We start from the raw sequence: 20931 nt of genomic DNA, 5'->3' as shown, positions 1-20931 counted from the left end.
TGACCTCCTCCTGCACCTAGCCTGGCACAGTTGGGAGCACAGCTGATGCATCTGCCAGTCATCTCGGTCAGTCAAATACCATGGTACCTGCTGAACCAGTTTCCACATTGAGTGTCTCATCAGCAGCAGAATCAATGCTGGTGCAGTGCCCTCAGATGTGTGTAGGAGAGGGCCGGTTTCCACATTGAGTGTCTCATCAGCAGCAGAATCAATGTTGGGTGCAGTGCCCCCCGGTGTGTGTAGGAGAGGGCCGGTTTCCACATTGAGTGTGTCATCAGCAACAGAATCAATGCTGGTGCAGTGCCCCCCGGTGTGTGTAGGAGAGGGCGGTTTCCACATTGAGTGTCTCATCAGCAACAGAATCAATGTTGGTGCAGTGCCCTCCGGTGTGTGTAGGAGAGGGCCGGTTTCCACATTGAGTGTCTCATCAGCAGCACGGACACTTCTTCCTCCTGCGTGTAGGAAGGGCAGCGAGAATTGTGATTCCTCGTGTGCACACGGGGGGGTGGGGGGAGGGGGAGTGGGGGGCAGGGGGGAGGGGCGGTGGGGGCTCAGCACTGGAAGCTGATTGGCTGAACGACCTCCGCCCGTGCCGCGTCCTTGTCATCAGCATCACAATGGCAGTGCTCCTCCCCATCCTCCACCTTCCTCTCAGACACGAGCCCAATACACAGACACACACACACATACACACGCAGACACATACACACGCAGACACATACACACACACAGACACACACAGACACACACACAGACACACACACACACGTACACACACACACAGACACATACACACACGCACACACATACACACATACACACACACAGACACGCAGATACACACACGCACACACACACATACACACACGCACACACACACACACGTACACACGGATACACATACACACACAGACACACACAGACACACACAGACACACACACGCAGACACACACACACATACACACACATACACACGGATACACACAGACACATACACACACACACAGACACACACACACAGACACACACACACGCAGACACATACACACACATACACACGCAGATACACACAAACGCGCAGATACACACACACACACGTACACACACAGATACACACACACACACAGACACACACACAGACACACACACACACACAGACACACAGACACACACACGCAGATACACACATACACATACACACGCAGATACACACACACACGCAGATACACACGCAGACACACACACACAGACACACACACACAGACACACACGCAGACACACACACATACACACACGCAGACACATACACGCACGTACACACGGATACACATACACACACAGACACACACACAGACACACACACACACAGACACACACACAGACACACACACACACACACAGACACACACACACAGACACACACACGTACACACGCAGATACACACATACACACGCAGATACACACACGTACACACGGATACACATACACACAGACACACACATACACACACAGACACACACACGCAGAAACACACACAGACACACACACGCAGACACATACACACACGTACACATACACACACAGACACATACAGACACAGACACACACACGCAGTTTAACACGCAGACACATACACACACGTACACACGGATACACACACAGACACACACACAGACACACACACAGACACACACAGACACACACGCAGACAGACACACACACAGACACACACACAGACACACACACAGACACACGCACAGACACACACACAGACACACATACACATACATACGTACACACACATACACACACATATACACACACAAATACACACATACACACACATACACACACGTACACACAGATACACACACACATGCACACCAATATCCGCCATTCCGCACTAAGTGACGGTGACATCACCGTGGCTCCTGTGCCAGGCTAGGTGCACTTTGATGCCACGTGAAGTGTCGCAGGGGGTCCCAGGTGCTATGGGTTGGCTGACTGAGATGACCGGTAGATGCACCACCTGTGCCCCCTACTGTACCAACTTGCTGTGCTTTAGCCACCCGGCGCTCCGCTCGTTGTTGTGAGCGTCGCTCCTCCGCCCTCCGTTGTTGCTGGAGGGCGACTGCCTCCAACTGCCCAGTAGCGTCCTTCACGAGCCTCCTCCACTGAGGCCGATCTTGACACCGCTGGTACCAGTCATCGGCAAGTCCACTCAGCTCCACGTCCTCCTGTACCACATCACTCCATCTCTTCTCTAGCCCGTGCCGCGCCCGTTTAGCCCCCTCGATCCGGCCGAACAAAAGCTGTTTAGGCATGCGGTGGCTGGGCATGCGGGCTACATGACCCAGCCAACGCAGCCTTGCCTGCCGGAGGAGCTCACCGATGGGACTTTGCCCAGATCTTTCAAGGATTTGTGAGCTCCTCACACAATCCAGCCTGCAGGTTAAACCCAGGATGGATCGTAGGCAGGCCAGCCTGAATGTTTCTAACCGGCGAGGATGCTCCATTAGGGGAGTCCACGTTTAGCAAGCGTAGAGAAGGGAGGGAATGACTGTGGCCGAGCAGACCCGAAGCTTCGTGCGGAGCGACAGACCAGGTAGCTTCCACACAGCAGCGTTACGCAGCCGATGAAAAGATAATGCCGCTCGACTGATTCGTTGCCTGTCTCGGGTGTGGACCAATCAACTTCAAGGGCAGTGCATATCATTATTATCACCAGAGTTATTATTTGGTTCTTTCGGTTAAGTCACGTCTAAAGATAAAATAATAAATAATAGCATATTACGACGTTTCGATTGCAACACAAGCAATCATCATCAGGTATAATGAAATAGCGACATAAAATCTAACCAGAAAACTACAGACAAGTCTTTTTGTTTGGATTTTGACTGCCTGTGTTGTGGTTATTGCAAACATGATGCCTTGTATAAAGGTGTCAGTTTGTGTACCAGTTGAAAGGGTAAAACCCTATTACTATATTTCGCCACTGGTAAAGGAGATGTCTCATAGTGTAAAGGAATTAACTTTGTTCGATGTAATTAAACTGTCGATTTGTGATCGCGAGCCACTGAGGCAGATTCCATCTCCTCGGCAAATCCGTGACCTCTGTCCATCCTTGCTGTGCCTCACGGCTCTCCGAACCTCCGAGCGAAGGCTGCGTTAAGCCTCCTCTTCCTCCGATGTTGGATGTACGGCCTGTCGCTTTCTCTCAACCGGCCGGAACACCTCCTCCTGCTTGAAGGCAATCATCGGCTCGCTGACACAGACGAAACAGAGACAATTATCCGCCGTGTAGCTTTGACAGAGTGTTGGGGGCTGTTAGCGAGCACCTAACACATAGACACACTCACCCACTCACCCACTCACCTCACCCACTCACTCACCTCACCCACTCACCCACTCACCTCACCCACTCACTCACTCACCTCACCCATTCACTCACCTCACCCACTCACCCACTAACCTCACCCACTCACTCACCTCACCCACTCACCCACTCACCTCACCCACTCACTCACCTCACCCATTCACTCACCTCACCCATTCACTCACCTCACCCATTCACTCACCTCACTCACCTCACCTCACCCACTCACTCACCTCACCCACTCACTCACTCACCTCACTAACCTCACCCACTCACCCACTCACCTCACCCACTCACTCACTCACCTCACCCACTCACTCACCTCACCCATTCACTCACCTCACCCATTCACTCACCTCATCCATTCACTCACCTCACCCACTCACTCACCTCACCCACTCACTCACTCACCTCACTAACCTCACCCACTCACCCACTCACCTCACCCACTCACTCACTCATCTCACCCACTCACTCACCTCACCCATTCACTCACCTCACCCATTCACTCACCTCATCCATTCACTCACCTCACCCACTCACCTCACTCACCTCACCCACTCACCTCACTCACCTCACCTACTCACCAACACCCACTCACTCACCCACTCACCTCACCCACCCACTCACCCACTCACCCACTCACCAGCTGACTAAACAAATCCCACGCGACTCGTCCACTCGTTCACCCACTCATCCACTCACTCACCCACTCACCTCACCCACTCACTCATCTCACCCACTCACCCACTCACCAACACCCACTCACCCCACTCACCAGCACCCACTCACCCACTCACCAGCTGACTAAACAAATCCCACACGACTCGTCCACTCGCTCTCCCACTCACCAACACCCACTCACCCACTCACCCCACTCACCAACACCCACTCACCAACACCCACTCACCTCACCCACTCACCAACACCCACTCACCCACTCACCCCACTCACCAACACCCACTCACCAACACCCACTCACCTCACCCACTCACCAACACCCACTCACCCACTCACCCCACTCACCAACACCCACTCACCAACACCCACTCACCTCACCCACTCACCAACACCCACTCACCCACTCACCCCACTCACCAACACCCACTCACCAACACCCACTCACCTCACCCACTCACCAACACCCACTCACCCACTCACCCCACTCACCAACACCCACTCACCAACACCCACTCACCTCACCCACTCACCAACACCCACTCACCCACTCACCCCACTCACCAACACCCACTCACCAACACCCACTCACCTCACCCACTCACCTCACCCACCTCACCCACTCACCAACACCCACTCACCCACTCACCCACTCACCAACACCCACTCACCCACTCACCAACACCCACTCACCTCACCCACCCACTCACCTCACCCACTCACTCACTCACCCACTCACCAACACCCACCTCACCCACTCACTCACCCACTCACTCACCTCATCCACTCACTCACTCACCTCACCCACTCACCAACACCCACTCACCTCACTCACCTCACCCACTCACCCACTCACCTCACCCACTCACCCACTCACCCCACTCACCCATTCACCAGCTGACTAAACAAATCCCACACGACTCGTCAACTCGCTCCTACTAATCCGCTAATGGCCCCACTCACCTCACCCACTCACCTCACCCACTCACCTCACCCACTCACCTCACCCACTCACCTCACCTCACCCACCTCACCCACCCACCCACTCACCCACTCACCTCACCCACTCACCCACTCACCCACTCACCCACTCACCAGCTGACTAAACAAATCCCACACGACTCGTCAACTCGCTCCTACTAATCCGCTAATGGCCCCCGGCCGCGAGACGCCCCTGGAGACAATCATCGGCGCTTTTCGCTGCCCCGCGGGGGGCTGATGGCTCCCCCAGGGGGCAGCGGATGGGCACGCGTTGGGGGCAGGGGTGGCGGGGGCAGCAACAGCTAAAGGTCACCCGTATAGCCTCGCCACAGACTGTGCTGTCCGCAGCACTTGCCCCGACAGTCTGTTATATGTGGATGTGTGTGTACGTGTGTGTATGTATGTACGTGTTTGTGTGTGTGTGTATGTGTTTGTGTGTGTATGTGTTTATGTTTGTGTGTGTACGTGTGTGTGTGTACGTGTGTGTATGTATGTGTTTATGTTTGTGTGTGTACGTGTGTGTGTGTACGTGTGTATGTGTGTGTATGTGTGTGTATGTGTGTGTGTATGTGTGTGTATGTGTGTGTATGTGTGTGTGTACGTGTGTGTGTGTACGTGTGTTTGTGTGTGTATGTGTGTATATGTTTGTATGTGTGTGTGTATATGTGTTTGTATGTGTGTGCATGTGTGTGTATGTGTATGTACGTGTGTGTATGTGTGTGTATGTTTGTATGTGTATGTGTGTATGTGTGTGTACGTGTGTGCATGTGTGTATGTGTGTGTACGTGTGTATGTGTGTGTATGTACGTTTGTATGTGTGTCTGTGTGTATGTGTGTGTGTATGTTTGTGTATGTGTGTGTACATGTGTGTGTGTGGGGAGCGGTGGTGTAGTGGTTAGCGCTACGCTGCGCTACGAACCCGGCGACCCGAGTTCGATTCCCGCTCACGGCCAACATCAGTGACGATTATCTGGGCATTGTGCTCATGACCGGCTCTGGTTTAACAGCAGAGGTCTCACTCAGAATCAGTCGATCGGTTGCGTAACGCTGTGTGGAAGCTGCCTGGTCTGTCGCTCCGCACGAAGCTTCGGGTCTTCTCGGCCACGGTCATGCCGTCCCTTCTCTACGCTTGCCAAACGTGGACCCCCCTAATGGAGCATCTTCGCCGGTTAGAAACATTCAGGCTGGTCTGCCTACGATCCATTATGGGTTTAACCTGCAGGCTGGATTGTGTGAGGAGCTCACAAATCCTCGAAAGTCCCATCGGTGAGCTCCTCCGGCAGGCAAGGCTGCGTTGGCTGGGCCATGTAGCCCGCATGCCCAGCCACCGCATGCCTAAACAGCTTTTGTTCGGCCGGATAGAGGGGGCTAAACGGGCGCGGCACGGGCTAGAGAAGAGATGGAGTGATGTGGTACAGGAGGACGTGGAGCTGATTGGACTTGCCGATGACCGGTACCAGCGGTGTCAAGATCGGCCTCAGTAGAGGAGGCTCATGAAGGACGCTACTGGGCAGTTGGAGGCAGTCGCCCTCCAACAACAACGGAGGGCGGAGGAGCGACGCTCACAACAACGAGCGGAGCGCCGGGCGGATAAAGCACAGCAAGTTGGCACAGTAGGGGGCACAGGTGGTGCATCAGCCAGTCATCTCAGTCAGTCGACCCGTGGCACCTGGGTTTGCCCCGTGACCTCCTGTCAGCAGCGAACCTTCGACACTTCACGTGATAGCCTCGAAGTGCACCTAGCCTGGCACAGGCGTCGTGGTGACGTCACCATCACTTCGTGGAGAATGGCGGCTGTATTGGTATTGGTGTGTCTGTGTGTGTGTGTGTCTGTGTGTGTGTAGTGTAGTAGCTACTACTACACATGTAGTAGCTGCTACATGTGTAGTAGTAGCTACTACACTTTCAAGGGCCCCGCGCTAAACGCTTTTAAGCTATCAATTCCGGTCCAGTGGTTCTGCACTTGCTCTATTACTATAGTACTATACCGCCTTCGACTTTTACGAACGACCGGGTTTTTAATGGTAGCGATTTGTCGTACTATCTGGCCGTATAGCAAATTAAAAAAACACAAGGTGCAAGTAAAAAATAATTGTGTTTTAATATCAACGTGTTTTTATTTATATTTAGGGCAACTTCGCAACAACAAACGCGACTACAGTCCCCGAACTAGCGGCACTGGTTGGTAGTGATGGTGGTTGGTGGTGGTGGTTGGTGGTGGTGGTGGTGGTGGTGGTTGTGGTAGTGGTGGTGGTGGTGGTTGTTGGTGGTGGTAGTGGTGGTGGTTGTGGTAGTGGTGGTTGCTGGTGGTGGTAGTGGGAGCGGTGGTTGGTAGTTGGTGGTGGTTGGTAGTGGTAGTGATGGTAGTAGGTGGTGGTAGTGGTAGCGGTGGTGGTGGTAGTAGTTGTTGGTGGTGGTAGTGGTGGTAGCGGTGGTGGTGGTGGTAGTTGGTGGTGGTGGTCTTGCTAACACGACCAAGGGAGGGGGATGCCTCCGCTGTTTGTCTTCCTTCTTACAGATAATTATATCGGAGTTCCTTCTCAGCCCCCACGCAAACACGAGCCGGTGGACTGTGCACACACACACACACGCGCGCGCACGTGGTGTGTGTGTGTTCACACGTGTGTGTGTGTTCACACACACGTGTGTGTATGTATATATAGAGGCTTACCGAGGCCACGGGTATAAACGTGGACAGATCCAGCATCAACCTCGACCACCACCACCACGACCACGACTGACTGATCAGACCCCCAAGGCTTATTTGACGCGGGCATCACAGAGGCTTGCAAGCTCCCTCGACTCACCACAGACTGATACACATACTCACATACACTCTCATACACTCGCACACAGACTAACATACAAGACACTCGTATTGTTACACATTCTACATATAAATACTGGGGGACAGACCCAGCGGTAGTTCCATGTGTGTGTCCTGGACCAGCCAATACACTCTCGTGCCCAGGTAGGGCACCCGGCATCCTGCCGCACATTCGTCTAGGGGGACACGAGGTATCGTAGTGCACGCAGATTCCTGGTGAGAGATTAGAGCGGGGAGAGAGAGGTGCTCACACAGACACAGAGACACACACAGAGAGACACACAGAGACACACACAGACACAGAGATACAGACACAGAGACAGACACAGACACACACAGAGAGCCACGGAGACACACAGAGACACACACAGAGAGACACACACAGAGACACACACAGAGAGACACACACAGAGACACAGAGACACACACAGACACACACAGACACAGAGACAGACGCAGAGACACACACAGGCAGACACAGAGACACACACAGACACAGTGACAAACACAGACACACATACAGACACAGAGACACACAGAGAGACACACACAGACACAGAGACACACAGAGACACACACAGAGACAGAGAGACTCACACACAGACACACACAGAGAGACATACAGACACACACAGAGACACACACAGAGACACACAGACACATACCCACAGCCACACACACACAGACACACACAGCCACACACACCCACAGCCACACAAACACACACAGAGACACACACAGCCACACACAGACACACACACAGAGACACACACAGACACACACAGAGACAGACGGACAGAGAGGGGAGCAGGTCTCCAAGACCTCTCGCCATGAGAGTCGCCACCGTCACCACCGTCACCACCACCTCCATCTCGACTCTAGCGGCGCTCCTCGCAACTGCGCTGTGCGTGGCCGCGCTGCCACGTGGGGTGGTGGTGGTGGACAACAACAACACCACCACCACCACCAACCACCACCACCACCACAAGCAGCACCACCAACCAGCACAAGCAGCAGCAGCAGCCACCACCAACAACAACCACAAGCAGCACCACCACGCAGCAGCAGCGCTAGCAGCCACCACCAACACCACCACCACCAACAACAACCAGCACCACCTGCTCGACCACCAGCACCTCTTCCAACTCAACCAAGTCGATGACGAGCCTCCAGCAGCAGAACATCAACAACAACATCAACAACAACATCAACAGGAGCAGCAGCAGCGTCATCGTCATCATCTGAACGAATCGCACGTGGCGGCGGAGGAGGCGGTGGTGGTGGAGGAGATGGAGAATGATGATGATGATTCGAGGCGAGACGCCGACGAGATGAAGACGGAGGCGCTGCGGAGACTCCGAGAGCTGTTCGGCCTCGAGCGGGGAGAGGTCGCCGAGGAAGGTGGAGGAGGTGGAGGAGGTGGTGGAGGAGGTGGAGGTCGCGACTCCACGTCCACCCGGCCGCCCCAGTTCATGGTGGACCTCTACGAGGCTGTGTCTGGGGAGGGCGGCGTGAGCCGGGAGCCCGGCCTGCTGGCCGGCAACGTCGTGCGGAGCTTCCTCACCAAAGGTGAGTTGGGGTGGTGGTGGTGAGGAGTGGTGGTGGTGAGGAGTGGTGGGGTGGTGAGTGGTGGTGAGTGGTGGTGGTGGTGAGTGGTGGGGGTGGTGGGGTGGTGAGTGGTGGTGAGTGGTGGTGGTGGTGAGACACAGGTGAAGAGAAAGAGGTGAGTGGTGGTGGTGGTGAGTGGTGAGTGGTGGTGGTGAGACACAGGTAAAGAGAGAGAGAGAGGTGAGTGGTGGTGAGTGGTGGTGGTGAGTGGTGGTGGTGAGACACAGGTGAAGAGAGAGAGAGGTGAGTGGTGGTGGTGAGTGGTGGTGAGTGGTGAGACACAGGTGAAGAGAGAGAGGTGAGTTGGGGTGGTGGTGAGTGGTGGTGATGGTGGTGAGTGGTGGGGGTGGTGAGTGGTGGTGAGTGGTGGGGAGTGGTGGTGAGTGGTGGTGGTGAGACACAGGTGAAGAGAGAGGTGAGTGGTGGTGAGTGGTGGGGAGTGGTGAGTGGTGAGTTGGGGTTGAGTGGTGATTGGTGGTGTTGAGTGGTGGTGGTGAGTGGGAGTGGTGGTGAGGATTGGTGGTGGTGAGTGGTGGTGGTGGTGAGTGGTGGTGGTGAGACACAGGTGAAGAGAGAGAGGTGAGTTGGGGTGGTGAGGAGTGGTGGTGGTGGGTGGTGGTGGTGGTGGTGGTGGTGAGACACAGGTGAAGAGAGAGAGGTGAGTTGGGGTGGTGAGGAGTGGTGGTGGTGGGTGGTGGTGGTGGTGGTGGTGAGACACAGGTGAAGAGAGAGAGGTGAGTTGGGGTGGTGGTGGTGAGTGGTGGTGAGTGGTGAGTTGGGGTTGAGTGGTGATTGGTGGTGTTGAGTGGTGGTGGTGAGTGGGAGTGGTGGTGAGTGGTGAGGAGTGGTGGTGGTGAGTGGTGGTGATGAGTGGTGGTGGTGAGACACAGGTGAAGAGAGAGAGGTGAGTTGGGGTGGTGAGGAGTGGTGGTGGTGGGTGGTGGTGGTGGTGGTGGTGAGACACAGGTGAAGAGAGAGAGGTGAGTTGGGGTGGTGAGGAGTGGTGGTGGTGGGTGGTGGTGGTGGTGGTGGTGGTGAGACAGGTGAAGAGAGAGAGGTGAGTTGGGGTGGTGGTGGTGAGTGGTGGTGAGTGGTGAGTTGGGGTTGAGTGGTGATTGGTGGTGTTGAGTGGTGGTGGTGAGTGGGAGTGGTGGTGAGTGGTGAGGAGTGGTGGTGGTGAGTGGTGGTGATGAGTGGTGGTGAGTGGTGGTGGTGGTGAGTGGTGGTGAGTGGTAGTGAGTGGTAGTGGTGGTGGTGGTGAGTGGTGGTGAGTGGTGGTGGTGAGTGGTGATGGTGAGTGGTGAATGGTGGTGAGTGGTGGTGATGGTGGTGATGGTGGTGATGGTGGTGAGACACAGGTGAAGAGAGAGAGGTGAGTGGTGGTGGTGAGACACAGGTAAAGAGAGAGAGAGAGGTGAGTGGTGGTGAGTGGTGGTGGTGAGTGGTGGTGGTGAGACACAAGTGAAGAGAGAGAGGTGAGTGGTGGTGGTGAGTGGTGGTGAGTGGTGGTGAGTGGTAAGACACAGGTGAAGAAAGAGAGGTGAGTGGTGGTGGTGAGTGGTGGTGAGTGGTGAGACACAGGTGAAGAGAGAGAGGTGAGTTGGGGTGGTGGTGAGTGGTGGTGATGGTGGTGAGTGGTGGGGGTGGTGAGTGGTGGTGAGTGGTGGGGAGTGGTGGTGAGTGGTGGTGTCGGTGAGTGGTGGTGGTGAGACACAGGTGAAGAGAGAGGTGAGTGGTGGTGAGTGGTGGGGAGTGGTGAGTTGGGGTTGAGTGGTGATTGGTGGTGTTGAGTGGTGGTGGTGAGTGGGAGTGGTGGTGAGGATTGGTGGTGGTGAGTGGTGGTGGTGGTGAGTGGTGGTGGTGAGACACAGGTGAAGAGAGAGAGGTGAGTTGGGGTGGTGAGGAGTGGTGGTGGGGGGTGGGGGTGGTGGTGGTGGTGGTGAGACACAGGTGAAGAGAAGGGAGGTGAGTTGGGGTGGTGAGGAGTGGTGGTGGTGGGTGGTGGTGGTGGTGGTGGTGGTGGTGAGACACAGGTGAAGAGAGAGAGGTGAGTTGGGGTGGTGGTGAGTGGTGGTGGTGAGACACAGGTGAAGAGAGAGAGGTGAGTTGGGGTGGTGAGGAGTGGTGGTGGTGGGTGGTGGTGGTGGTGGTGGTGAGACACAGGTGAAGAGAGAGAGGTGAGTTGGGGTGGTGGTGGTGAGTGGTGGTGAGTGGTGAGTTGGGGTTGAGTGGTGATTGGTGGTGTTGAGTGGTGGTGGTGAGTGGGAGTGGTGGTGAGTGGTGAGGAGTGGTGGTGGTGAGTGGTGGTGATGAGTGGTGGTGAGTGGTGGTGGTGGTGAGTGGTGGTGAGTGGTAGTGAGTGGTAGTGGTGGTGGTGGTGAGTGGTGGTGAGTGGTGGTGGTGAGTGGTGATGGTGAGTGGTGAATGGTGGTGAGTGGTGGTGATGGTGGTGATGGTGGTGATGGTGGTGAGACACAGGTGAAGAGAGAGAGGTGAGTTGGGGTGGTGGTGGTGATGAGTGGTGATGAGTGGTGGTGGTGAGTGGTGATGAGTGGTGGTGGTGGTGAGTGGTGGTGAGTGGTAGTGGTGGTGGTGAGTTGTGGTGGTGAGTGGTGGTGGTGAGTGGTGGTGGTGAGTGGTGATGGTGATGGTGGTGATGGTGGTGATGGTGGTGAGTGGTGTTGGTGGTGAGCGGTGGTGAGTGGTGGTGATTGGTGGTGGTGGTGAGTGGTGGTGAGACACAGATGAAGAGAGAGAGGTGGTGTTCAGTGATGACAGTCCGCAAAAGGCTTCCTAGGGACTTCTGTCTTTGTGTGTCAGTACGTGCACCGGTCCTGGGCCTCCCCTAGATCGACTCAGCCTCAAATTAGTACCTGACGCACTGGGAAAACAAAGGCGGCCGGGCGTGGTGCTGGCCACCCACCCCCTCGTGTGCCACAGCGCCGGTAGCCTTCATAGGTTGCTGCTCGCTAACAGCACTTGCCCCTACAGGCTGTTAGAGGCTACACGGGGGATCTTTGTCTTTGTGTACGTAGTGTATAATGTATGTGTGTCGTGTGTGTGTAGTGTGTGTGTAGCATGTGTGTAGTGTGTGTGTAGCATGTGTGTAGTATGTATGTAGCGTGTAGTATGTGTTTATAGTGTATGGGGCCGTCCATATATGACGTCACGCACCTAGGGGGGAGGAGGGGGGTCAGACATTTATGACGATGTGTGACGAGGGGGGGAGGGTTGACAAATGTGACGTCACATCAAAATGCGCAACTTTAAATAAATGTTAATTAAATGGAATTGTTATAACAACACAAATTTTGATTAATTTTCATTATTACCTGTTTGATTGTTTAAATTTACTAAGGTCACCTTTGATTTATTCCATGATGAAGGAACATTTTGCTTCTTCATGGGAGAATGGAGAAGCATACATTTTATAATGTTTTTTTTAATGATTGTTATTGAACATTTTGATTCTAATGATTCTACCAGGGCTTTTCATTCTGTGGAATGAATATGTGATTGCTATAATTGTACTCTCCGTTTTGCTTCGTTCTACTACAAAGTTTCAAGTATTTTTTTAATAGTTATAATTACACCATTGGAACCTCATTTGCCAGTAAAAAATATGATAATTATTTTTTTTACCCTTCTATCTGGCAACAAAACTGACACCTTTTTTACGAGGTTCCAATGGTGTAAATTCTTACCCCGAGCTCTCATACTCTGATGGTGCATTGTCTTTGAGTTGTGCGCCTTTTGGCGTCATCTGGTCCAACCCATGTGAGACTAGGCTCTAAGGAAAGCTGTTTCGGGTGTGGACCAATCAACTTCAAGGACAGTGCATACATTATCAGAGTTGTGTTTTTTGTTTGCATTACGACTGCAGGTGTTGTGGTCTATGCAAACATGACTCCTTGTAAAAAAAGGTGTCAGTTTTGTTGCCAGATAGAAGGGTAACCGTTTGTCACTCATTTCGGGTAGGGTACGGGTACGGGTAGGGAACGGGAACCCGTAACCGGCCGGGTACGGGTTCCCATTTGCGACACTGGTGCGGCCGGGTACGGGTACAGGTAAGGAATCAAAACCCGATTTAAAGCTTTCATGACTGCAGGGAAATAATCTTGGTTCTTTCGGTAAAGTCACGAAAGAACCAAGAATCAACACCCGTTTGCGACCCTGGTGCGGCCGGGTACGGGTACGGGTAAGGAATCAAAACCTGTTTGCGACCTCTGCCGCAGAGTTGCGGACATGATCCCCGTACTCATACCCGCTCGTTTGCGTGTCCCTCTCCTCTCGTCTCCGCGCTCGCCAGCGGAGTCCGAGCGCTCGCTATTCGTGTTCGACGTGGCGCGGGTGGCACGTGCCGAGCGCGTGCTCTCGGCCGAGCTGCACGTGTTCCGCACGCGTCACGGGCAGTCACGTGGTGCTGCGGCGGGGGTGGCGGCGGCGCCACCTGGTGGCAGCGGTGGGGAGCACGCGGGCGGCTCCTACTCGCACTCGTCGCCGCGGAGACACCAGCAGCACTACTGCCAGGTGACGGTCACACACTCAGTCACTCACTCACTAAGTAATACACTCACTCACTCATACACTCACTAACTAATACACTCACTCATTCATACACTCACTACTGCCAGGTGACGGTCACTCACTCACTCATACACTCACTAATACACTCACTCATACACTCACTCATACACTCACTCATACACTCACTCATACACTCACTCATACACACACTCACTAATACACTCACTCATACACTCACTAATACACTCACTCATACACTCACTCATACACTCACTCATACACACACTCACTAATACACTCACTCATACACTCACTCACTAATATACTCACTACTGCCAGGAAACGGTCACTCACTCACTCATACACGCACTCACTAATACACTCACTCACTCATACACTCACTAATACACTCACCCACTCATACACTCACTCACTCATACACTCACTCATACACTCACTCATACACACACTCACTAATACACTCACTCATACACTCACTCATACACTCACTCATACACACACTCACTCATACACTCACTCATACACTCACTCATACACACACTCACTAATACACTCACTCATACACTCACTCACTAATATACTCACTACTGCCAGGAAACGGTCACTCACTCACTCATACACGCACTCACTAATACACTCACTCACTCATACACTCACTAATACACTCACCCACTCATACACTCACTCACTCATACACTCACTCATACACTCACTCATACACACACTCACTAATACACTCACTCATACACTCACTCATACACTCACTCATACACACACTCACTCATACACTCACTCATACACACACTCACTAATACACTCACTCATACACTCACTCACTAATATACTCACTACTGCCAGGAAACGGTCACTCACTCATACACGCACTCACTAATACACTCACTCACTCATACACTCACTAATACACTCACTCACTACTGCCAGGAAACGGTCACTCACTCACTCATACACGCACTCACTAATACACTCACTCACTCATACACTCACTAATACACTCACCCACTCATACACTCACTCACTCATACACTCACTCACTAATACACTCACTAATACACTCACTACTGCCAGGTGACTCACTCAGTAACACACTCACTAATACACTCACTCACTAATACACTCACTAATACACACACTCATACACTCACTCACTCATACACTCACTAATACACTCACTCACTACTGCCAGGAAACGGTCACTCACTCACTCATACACGCACTCACTAATACACTCACTCACTCATACACTCACTAATACACTCACCCACTCATACACTCACTCACTCTTACACTCACTCACTAATACACTCACTCACTCATACACTCACTAATACACTCACTAATACACTCACTAATACACTCACTACTGCCAGGTGACTCACTCACTAATACACTCACTAATACACACACTCATACACTCACTCACTCATACACTCACTAATACACTCACTCACTACTGCCAGGTAACGGTCACTCACTCACTAATACACGCACTCACTAATACACTCACTCACTAATACACACACTCGCTAATACACGCACTCACTAATACACTCACTCACTCACTAATACACTCACTCACTCACTAATACACGCACTCGCTAATACACTTACTCACTAATACACACACTCACTCATACACTCACTCACTAACTAATACACTCACTACTGTCAGGTAACGGTCACTCACTCACTAATACACGCACTAACGAATACACGCACTCACTAATACACTCACTAACTAATACACTCACTCACATACTCACTAAATAACTTATACACTCACTCACTAATACACTCACTCACTCATACACTCACTCACTAACTAATACACTCACTCACATACTCACTAAATAACTAATACACTCACTCACTAATACACTCACTCACTCATACACTCACTCACTAACTAATACACTCACTCACATACTCACTAAATAACTAATACACTCACTCACTAATACACTCACTCACTCATACACTCACTAACTAACTAATACACTCACTCACATACTCACTAAATAACTAATACACTCACTCACTAATACACTCACTCACTCACTAATACACTCACTCATTAATACACTCACTCACTAATACACTCACTACTGCCAGGTAACACTCACTAACTAACACGCTCACTCTGTACTCCCCACCCTCCTCCCCCCCAGGTGAACGTGTTTGCGCTGCACGGTGCACCTCCCGTCCAGGGGCACACCACGAGCGGCCGCCTCGTGGCCTCGCGCCTCGTGTCTGTGTACGGGGCCACGTGGGAGGTGTTCACGGTGACTCGCGCGGTAAGTACCCACAGGCCCACCCTCCCTCTTGGCACAGGCCCACCCACAGGCCCACCCACAGACCCACTCACAGGCCCACCCACAGGCCCACACACAGACCCACTCACAGGCCCACCCACAGGCCCACACACAGACTCACACACAGGCCCACCCTCCCTCTTGGCACAGGCCCACCCACAGGCCCACCCACAGACCCACACACAGGCCCACACACAGGCCCACCCACAGGCCCACCCACAGGCCCACCCACAGGCCCACACACAGGCCCACACACAGGCCCACCCACAGGCCCACACACAGGCTCACCCACAGGCCCACCCACAGGCCCACCCACAGGCCCACGCACAGACCCACTCACAGGCCCACCCACAGGCCCACACACAGACGCACTCACAGGCCCACCCACAGGCCCACCCACAGGCCCACTCACAGGCCCACACACAGGCCCACCCACAGGCCCACACACAGGCTCACCCACAGGCCCACCCACAGGCCCACACACAGGCCCACACACAGGCCCACCCACAGGCCCACACACAGGCTCACCCACAGGCCCACCCACAGGCCAACCCACAGACTCACCCACAGGCCCACTCACAGACCCACGCACAGGCCCACACACAGGCCCACCCACAGGCCCACCCACAGGCCCACCCACAGGCACACACACTGGCTCACCCACAGACCCACCCACAGGCCCACCCACAGGTCCACGCACAGGCCCACCCACAGGCCCACCCACGGGCCCACACACAGGCCCACCCACAGACCTTTAGGCAGCTCAGATCTCATGGCGGCAACTCACTCTCACCACCATCGTGACCCACCCCCCGCCCCCTTCGACCCCGGCAGGTCCAGTCCTGGGTGTCGGACCGCAGCTCCAACCATGGCCTGCTGGTCACGGTGGAGAACCTGTCCCACGGCCACGCAGAGCGGGGGGACGGGCCGGCGGGCCGCCCCCCGTGGCCCGACCGAGGGGACACCCTGAAGTTCGTGAGCGGCAAGGACCGCCAGGCCGGCAGGGAGCCGATGCTCGTAGTGTTCTCGGACGACGGCCGCAGGTCGGCGTTCGGCCGCAACCCCGGCCACGGTGAGTGGGAGGTGGAGGAGGTGGTGGTGGTGGTGGTTGGAAGAGGAGGAGGTGGTGGTGGTGGTTTAGAGGAGGAGGAGGTGGTTAGAGGAGGAGGGGGTGATGGTTGGAGGAGGGGGTGGTGGTGGTGGTTGGAGGGGGAGGAGGAGGAGGTGGTGGTGATGGTTGGAGGGGGAAGTGATTGGAGGAGGAGGAAGAGGTGTTAGAGATGTGGGTGGTGGTGGAGGAGGTGATCATTGGAGGAGGGGATTAGAGGAGGAGGAGGTGGTTGGAGGAGGAGGTGGTTGGAGGTGGAGGTGGTGGTGCTGTAGAGTAGGTGGTGGTGGTGTAGAGTAGGTGGTGGTGCTGTAGAGTAGGCGGTGGTGGTGTAGAGGAGGTGGTGGTGCTGTAGAGTAGGCGGTGGTGGTGTAGAGGAGGTGGTGGTGCTGTAGAGGAGTAGATGGTGGTGGTGTAGAGTAGGTGGCGATGGTTGACGACATGACAGTAACGGTGGAGCTATTGAAGGTTAGTAACGTTGGATGCCGTCATTGTCCACCCTCTCAGACTACGAGCTTCCGGGCGACGCCGACGCCGCCGATGCCCTCCGCCGCCTCTCGCGGGCCCGCCGCAACCTCCCCAAGCCGTCCACCTCCTCAACCTCCTCCTCGTCGCCGGTCGACTCGCCCGCCAGACCGCAGGCGCCGAAGCCGCCGCCGGCGTCGTCGTCATCGTCGGAAGGTTCCGGGCCTTGCCGCCGCCACCCGATGTACGTCGACTTCCAGGAGGTTGGCTGGTCCGGCTGGGTCATTTCCCCGCGCGGTTACAACGCCTACTCCTGTGCCGGAGCGTGCCCCTTCCCGCTGGGCCACGCCCTGCGGCCTACCAACCACGCGACGGTGCAGAGCGTCGTGCGGGCCCTGCGGCCTCCCTCGTCGGCGGCGGGCGGCCGAGGGTCGGCGGTGCGGGCACCGTGCTGCGTCCCGGACGAGCTCTACTCCATCAACCTGCTCTACTACGACGAGGCGGGCAACGTCGTGCTCAAGCAGTACGACGACATGGTGGCCGTCAGCTGCGGCTGCCACTGACGGGCCGACGACGTGGCGGCGGTGGCGGTGGCGGTTGTTGTTGTTGTTTTCTTTTGCTTCCATTATTTCGCCTCTTCCTCGTCGTTGTCGTTGTTGTTGTTGTTGTCGTTGTTGTTGTTGTTGCCGCAACCCGGTGACCGCATTGGAACGACGACGACGATGACAACGAACCTCAACGGGTTACCGTTCTTTTTTGCCGCTCGCCGAGCAGAAACGTCTCGAGCGGTTGCCGTGACGACCGATGGGTTCCACCGCTGCCACCACGCGGTTACCCCGAAGCGGTTGCCGTGACGACCGATGGGTTGCGCCGCTGCCACCACGCGGTCACCCCGAAGCGGTTGCCGTGACGACCGATGGGTTCCACCGCTGCCACCACATGGTCACCCCGAAGCGGTTGCCGTGACAACCGATGGGTTCCACCGCTGCCACCACACGGTTACCCCGCTCGCCCTCTCGCTCTCGGAGAGAGTGTGTGGGCTCGAAGAGAGGGAGAACTTTGAGTGGGAGGACTTTGAGAGAGAGGACGACTCGGAGAGAAGAGAGAAGAGAGAGAGGACTTTGAGAGCGAGGACTTGGAGATGCGAGGAGGAGGAGGAACCACAGACGCCGAGTGTGGAGCCAGCAGGCGCCACGCGGCGCGGAGAGGCAGGGTTGCTGGAGGCCCCCCCCCCAGGCCCCCCCCAGCCCCCCCCCCCAGCCCCCCCCCCCAGGCCCCCCCCCGCCGGCACGGGCGACATTGCCCCAATGCGTTATGTGCACTTCGATATGCGTAACGACTCCTGTACAATAGCGACGATTACAATGTGTATATAAAGCGTGAGTAAATCACGCGCACGAGGGCCGACGGCCTCGGTTTTCCCAGGGGAGAGATGCTGCTGCTGCTGCTGCTGACGTTTCGTTGGAGACTGGAGAACAGGTCCCTGCGGAGTGGGCTGGTAGGAACGAATAAATGAATGGCTATAATAAAATGAAATGGCGGGGGTACGATACGAAGGGAGAATTTGAGGCCTAGTTGTAGGCTTTAGGCCGCTGTGAGTTAATTTTTAATTTAAATGTTTTAATTAAAAACTATCTCAGGGAATTATTTAAAAACTATCTCAGGGAATTATAAGGGAATGTTACACTTGTTTAGCCAGGAAAGCGTCACTGAGTCTAAAGGTTTTTGCAGGGTCCTGCCAAGTGTTTGCAGTAGGGGGCGATGTTGCTACACCGAATCGGACATCGGACGGACGGACGATATAATCTATTGTAGGCTGGTTCACTTCGTTCCTACCAGTAAAAGCCCCCCCCTAAACCTCGCCACGACGGATAGGTTCCAAATGCGTGCGTGTGTGTGTGCACACGCATGCGTCTGTAAATGCGTGTGTGTGTGCGCACGCGTCTGTAAATGCGTGTGTGTGTGTGCGTCTGTAAATGCGTGTGTGTGTGCACACGCATGCATCTGTAAATGCGTGTGTGTGTGCGCACGCGTCTGTAAATGCGTGTGTGTGTGTGCGTCTGTAAATGCGTGTGTGTGTGCACGCGTCTGTAAATGCGTGTGTGTGTGCACGCGTCTGTAAATGCGTGTGTGTGTGCACGCGTCTGTAAATGCGTGTGTGTGTGTGCGTCTGTAAATGCGTGTGTGTGTGTGCGTCTGTAAATGCGTGTGTGTGTGCGTCTGTAAATGCGTGTGTGTGTGTGCGTCTGTAAATGCGTGTGTGTGTGTGCGTCTGTAAATGCGTGTGTGTGTGTGCGTCTGTAAATGCGTGTGTGTGTGCGTCTGTAAATGCGTGTGTGTGTGTGCGTCTGTAAATGCGTGTGTGTGTGCGTCTGTAAATGCGTGTGTGTGTGCGTCTGTAAATGCGTGTGTGTGTGTGCGCGTCTGTAAATGCGTGTGTGTGTGCGCGTCTGTAAATGCGTGTGTGTGTGTGCGCGTCTGTAAATGCGTGTGTGTGTGTGCGTCTGTAAATGCGTGTGTGTGTGTGCGTCTGTAAATGCGTGTGTGTGTGTGCGTCTGTAAATGCGTGTGTGTGTGTGCGTCTGTAAATGCGTGTGTGTGTGCGCGTCTGTAAATGCGTGTGTGTGTGTGCGTCTGTAAATGCGTGTGTGTGTGTGTGCGTCTGTAAATGCGTGTGTGTGTGTGTGCGTCTGTAAATGCGTGTGTGTGTGTGCGTCTGTAAATGCGTGTGTGTGTGTGTGCGTCTGTAAATGCGTGTGTGTGTGTGCGTCTGTAAATGCGTGTGTGTGTGTGCGTCTGTAAATGCGTGTGTGTGTGCGCGTCTGTAAATGCGTGTGTGTGTGCGTCTGTAAATGCGTGTGTGTGTGCGTCTGTAAATGCGTGTGTGTGTGTGCGTCTGTAAATGTGTGTGTGTGCGTCTGTAAATGCGTGTGTGTGTGCGCGTCTGTAAATGCGTGTGTGTGCGTCTGTAAATGCGTGTGTGTGTGTGCGTCTGTAAATGTGTGTGT

The 20931-nt window shown here is 54.4% G+C and overlaps 1 protein-coding gene across 1 annotated transcript; it reads left to right on the top strand.

Moving 5' to 3' along the window:
- Positions 1–9195: 9195 nt before the first annotated feature.
- Positions 9196–18486, top strand: LOC133361185 (bone morphogenetic protein 2-like). The gene is made up of 5 exons (XM_061580069.1): positions 9196–9433; positions 13782–14002; positions 16207–16332; positions 17185–17422; positions 17966–18486. Exons 1-5 carry the CDS (start codon positions 9196–9198, stop codon positions 18484–18486), a joined length of 1344 nt encoding a protein of 447 aa, XP_061436053.1.
- Positions 18487–20931: the final 2445 nt, after the last annotated feature.

The sequence above is a fragment of the Lethenteron reissneri genome, chromosome 71 (assembly GCF_015708825.2).
Source record: "Lethenteron reissneri isolate LAM-NWPU_2019-01 chromosome 71, ASM1570882v1, whole genome shotgun sequence".
Classification (NCBI taxonomy): Eukaryota; Metazoa; Chordata; class Hyperoartia; order Petromyzontiformes; family Petromyzontidae; genus Lethenteron; species Lethenteron reissneri.
Note: the sequence above shows the minus strand (reverse complement) of the source record. Positions and strands in the feature narration are given on the sequence as shown.